General features: G+C 38.9%; 1 protein-coding gene across 1 annotated transcript in view; it reads left to right on the forward strand.

Moving 5' to 3' along the window:
* Positions 1 to 5,000, forward strand: part of LOC138001263 (cysteine-rich secretory protein 3-like) — a 15,792-nt gene that overhangs the window by 4,153 nt on the left and 6,639 nt on the right. The window contains exons 3-4 of the mRNA XM_068847910.1: positions 3,000 to 3,065; positions 4,828 to 5,000. The exon at positions 4,828 to 5,000 is cut by the window's right edge and continues 310 nt beyond it. Of these exons, the coding sequence (XP_068704011.1) occupies positions 3,000 to 3,065; positions 4,828 to 5,000 (239 nt within the window). The remainder of the gene's footprint in view (positions 1 to 2,999; positions 3,066 to 4,827) is intronic.

Here is a 5,000-nt window from a genome sequence, read left to right on the forward strand (position 1 = left end):
TCCTCCCTGAATAGACCTGCTATTAACGTTTTTAACTTCAACTTCACTTCAACTTTATTTTTATTAAAAACAGATCTCACAATAGACTGGCCCGCAAATTAGCAATTGCTAATCCGTTTTGATGTAAGGCATATTTTACGCTTAAAGCGCGATGCAAAATGATTGCTTCTTGTCTATCCACCATTTTCTGGATGTGGTCGTGTAAATGGGTAGTGCCGTGCCGAAATAGTTTGGGCAAGGTGCTAAATATGTGCCGTGCCGTGCCGATTTTTTGGCGCGTGCAAATGGGGTTTTAAAATGCTCATACTATTTATCTTACTATTTTTTTCTTATTTTCTCTAGTTACCAGTCTTCTTAATTTTATATATATATCATATTTGAATTTGTTCAATCGTCACTTCTGAAGTGTATGTTGTAGCATATGAAACGTCAAGTCAAAAGTAAAGTGCGCTTTATCATTATGTTTGTAACCGCTGTTTGTTTTATGTTTTTGATTACGTTGAAATGGCGAAAGAGCAAGAATATTTATGATTTTAAAACTTGTTTTTGTATATCGTTCGGTTTATTGGAGAGCGAAACTTTTCCCCTGCAGTAAAATGCCAACGGTAGTCTTTTCTGTTTGACAAAAGGCGAAACTAGCGGGCGCAATTAAACAAAGTTGGACATTTTAATTTGACTTGCAAATACCAAGTAAATTCTATGAGGCTGTTTGAATTCGTAGAAAAAAAATACAAGGATTAATTGAAGAAGAGGAATTTATGAACAGCCAAGCCCTTTTTCCGTGCCAAAGGCAACAAAGGTGCGAGAAGATAAAATTTTATCCCTAAGCGGCAATGTAATATTCCGTTTATGATACAGAGGTTGATGAAATTTCCAGATCAAGAAAACTTGTTTTATTCATTTTCGAAATGGCGAAAACTAAGTGGTCACCAACTACTAAAAACACGCATGTTGTGTAATATGAAACAAAATATTAAAGTTATGAAAAACAAATCATGATAATGTCAAATTGTGCAATAAGATTGTTAATGTAGTAAAGACGAATTATAATACAGCACAAAAGTATCTTACAATAAAGGTGAAACTCGCGTTTTATTGGCTAATCGTGTTGGCTACCAAGAGGACACCTGTATTCTCACATGTGAAAGATAATCAAAGAGGCACTGTCGTTACTCGTAGATATGAAGGTTACCGCGACTGTTTGAAATTGGCAGCCTGAAATTTCCTTTATGCACCAGTCAGTGTGATATAACGGAAACAGGGGGCTCCGATATGCGACTAGACAACCAAAATAATGCATGTATATGTGCAGGTGATCCCATTTGCTGCAATTGAATCCTACAAAACAAGTCGGTACTATTTCTCCAATAGACATATATCATATTACTCTTTACCACATCCTTCATGAGCTGAACCCATGTGTTCAAAGTTGTTACGTCTGAGTCCTGGTCTAGTTCTACACATTTTTATTGCGCTGCAATATATTTCAAAAAGCAAGAGGTAAACACTTTCTCAACTCAGACGAGCTCAGCAATTTCTCAAATGGCTTTTCGGGACTTTCGAGAAACGGGCCCCTGGATTTTTGAAAATGTCTTTCAGGGCCCTGGAAAACTAGATCCTTAAAAATTCAATTTTGGCAGGTTTTTAGTAAAACGTGTAACGGCGTAACGAGAAACCGCGTAACGGGATGTTTTTTTTTTTCCTTTTTTTTTTTTGAATAACCTCCAAAATCCTTTGCAAATTGAAGATTTTGGAAGGACTAAATCCTGAATTCAGAAATACAGAAATACAAAAAGTATCCTAAACATGCATAAAAGCTAACCTTAGGCCTAATTAGCCCTAAACAAGAATTGGACCTGGCTGAGCCACATTTTCACTTAATTCTTTAGTTGTGCTGATTTCTGTTCCCAAATTAACCTTGTCTGTTGTATTTCTCAGAAATGCCTAATGAATCGCCATCCAAACGGGAATAGGCTGGTGATCCTAAGTAATTAAGGCAATCAGTTGCTAATATATCCCCTCCCTACCTCACTGTACTTAGTTAATTTACAGGGGGATATGGCCGTGCATCACCGATCGACCGGGGAGTAGTGACGTGATCCTGATTGCAGAGAATGTGTGAAATTGTGTCCTCGGATCTGACCATCTGAAGGCCAAAATTGTGTATGTGTTGTACAGTAATTTGTGTGGTTGGTTCAGTGGCTGAGTGGTTAAGGCATCCGACCGGTAATCTGGAGACCCAGGTTCAATTCCTGGCTGAGCCACATCTTCACTTAATTCCTTAGTTGTGCTGATTTCTGTTCCCAAATTAACCTTGTCTATATATATATATATATCTATATATATATATATATATATATATATATATATATATATATATATAATGTGGTGCACAGCAACCAGAGTTAAGCAAATACACATTTGCTTAACTCTGGTTGCTGTGCACCACATTACGTACACTCGAGAAGTATTTTATAATTTGTCACCCGGAGCTCGCCACGCTCAACAAACGATCAGAATTAGCAAGCCGCTGTCGGCATGCAAACAAATTCCTCTTAAAGAAATTGTAATTAAAATCGTAATTTACAATTACGCGCATGGGTATCAGGATAAAAATCATCATGTAAAAACAGTAATCCTGTAGAGATAGTAACCAATGTACGATCCTGAAGAGTGGGACATGGTCCTACGAAACAATTTTTTTTTTTTTTTTGTGGAGGTCGAGTCAACCTTGGCCTAAAGTGCTCAATGCTGTGGTAGCACAGCTAAGTATACATAATTCGAAGGATTAAAGAGGACGCATCGATTCTCTGTTACTCTGAGTTTCGCGCCTAAGCGCTCGTCAGACAAAACTTTATTCAACTAACACCATACCTTCTTATATACAAATTAGATAAGTAGCTAATTAATTCATTAGTGTGCGAATTAATATATATATATATAATATTACTAGTATTTGGCATAAATTTAATAATGAGTACTTCACGTCACTGTTTCAGTAATACCTTTGACAATTGGCAGCTCACCGTCTTGGATGAATGTCGGGAATTGTGGAGAAGGACTTAGTAAGTCAACCTACAGAAGTTTGTTTAGAAAGGAAAGGGAAGGAACTTTATTTAAGTGTCTAGTCGTTCTAGCGCTGAAGCACTAATTGGGGACACTGTAAATTGAAATTAACAATTAACACAAATCAAGTCAAATGTTGGTTTTTGAGGAGAGGGGAATTCGGAGTACCCTGGGAAAACCTCTCGGTGCAGAGTAGAGAACCAACAAACTCAACCCACATATGACGCCGAGTCGCCGAGTCTGGGAATCGAACCCGGGCCACATTGGTAAGAGGCGAGTGCTCTCACCACTGCGCCATCCCTGCAACCCATCAGATTGGTGGGCTTACCATCAGATTGGTGGGCTCACCATCAGATTGGTGGCTCTACGGATGTATCGCAAAACAATACGTCCACAGTCATGATCGGGTCGTTCCACCCTTAACATGGTGGCCTGCGAGCGCACAAAATAGAGAACGTAAATGAGAGTGGATTGCATAATTTGTGGGAAATAAGACTGTGTACAGACAATGAAAAAGTGTGCTCGAGAACTAGAAAACAACAGCAACAACAACAAAAAAGTTGTAAGACGCGGGGACGAAGCAGTGGTGAGAACACATGCCTCCCAAAAATGTGGCCCGTTCAAAGTTCAAAAATCAAAAGCGCGAAACAGGAGACATTTCTGCAAGATTCCGAGGAAATTACCAGGGGAAGGAAAAAAAAGAAAAAGGATAGCTCCGTATTAACCACTGATTTAACGAGGGCCGTTTTAGGAGCGGAGCAAACACAGAGAACTCAAAAAACAACCCCCGAAGGACGGTATACAATAGCAGTTTAAGGTAAGGTGACTCAAATCAGTTTGAAGAGACATTCTCTTTAGAACGATTGACGCTACAACACTGCATGACGTAACAGCAGTATTTTGGTACTGGAACTCCGATTATTCCCAAACAAGAAGTGGTCATTATTGTGACGTAATACTACTGTCAATGAGTACCTTGGCAACGGGAAAGCCCAGACAAAAAAAAACAATAATTAGCTTTAGTTACTCATATCACAATAATTATCTAGGGGACCCTAATTTTTGTTGCTTGAAAGTAATCAGTAGGCCAGAGTAAAACTCTCTGCAAAGTTTAGGTGGCTCTGAATCCGCTTAAAAGAAATTCATCTAACTTTTCTGGAAGTTTCATCTTTACCTGCTAATCACTTTCAAGCAAGAAAAACCAGGGTAATTGAGTTCGTTTTTGAGATATGAGCAACTAAAGACAAAATATAGGGTGTTTTTACAGGGCTTTCTTGTTGCCTCGGGGACTTATTACGTCACAATACTGACCGCATCTTGTTCAGCAATAATTACTGTTTCAATATATGGTACCATAACATTGCTAATGCGTGGTAAAGGGTTGTAGTGCCAATCCTTCCAATGAGAATGTTGCTTGAAAGCGTTGAAACTGGTTTGAGCCACCTTAAATTCAGCCTGCTTATGAATCCTGACCAACTTGGCGTCAGGCAAGAGCTCTCGCATCTTCACTATGCGTGCTCTCAGATTTCTCTGATTTCTTGATTGAATGCACCTTTTCGTTGTTATTAGGACCAGCAACAATTTTAGCAGATACCCGGTATTTAATTGACGAGCGAAGGACAAGATAGTCTTATATGAAAGGGCCTTTTCTTTGCAACATAAAACAAGTAGGGACATTAAATAACGTAGATTTCACAAAATCTGTTTGATAATTGCTCATCTTAAATGTTGCTGTCATAAAAAAAATTCTCTTGTCAACAGCTTGCGGTATGCAATGCCAGCTACTCTGTCTCAAGATGCACAATTATTATCGAGAACTGCATGGCTCCCCTTCTTTGGAATGCGACCCTAATCTCGCCAAGTCAGCGCAAGATTGGACAGACGAACAGGCAAGCAACGGCAGGATGTACCACTCACCATGGACTGATCAGTAC

Source organism: Montipora foliosa, chromosome 4 (assembly GCF_036669935.1).
Source record: "Montipora foliosa isolate CH-2021 chromosome 4, ASM3666993v2, whole genome shotgun sequence".
Classification (NCBI taxonomy): Eukaryota; Metazoa; Cnidaria; class Anthozoa; order Scleractinia; family Acroporidae; genus Montipora; species Montipora foliosa.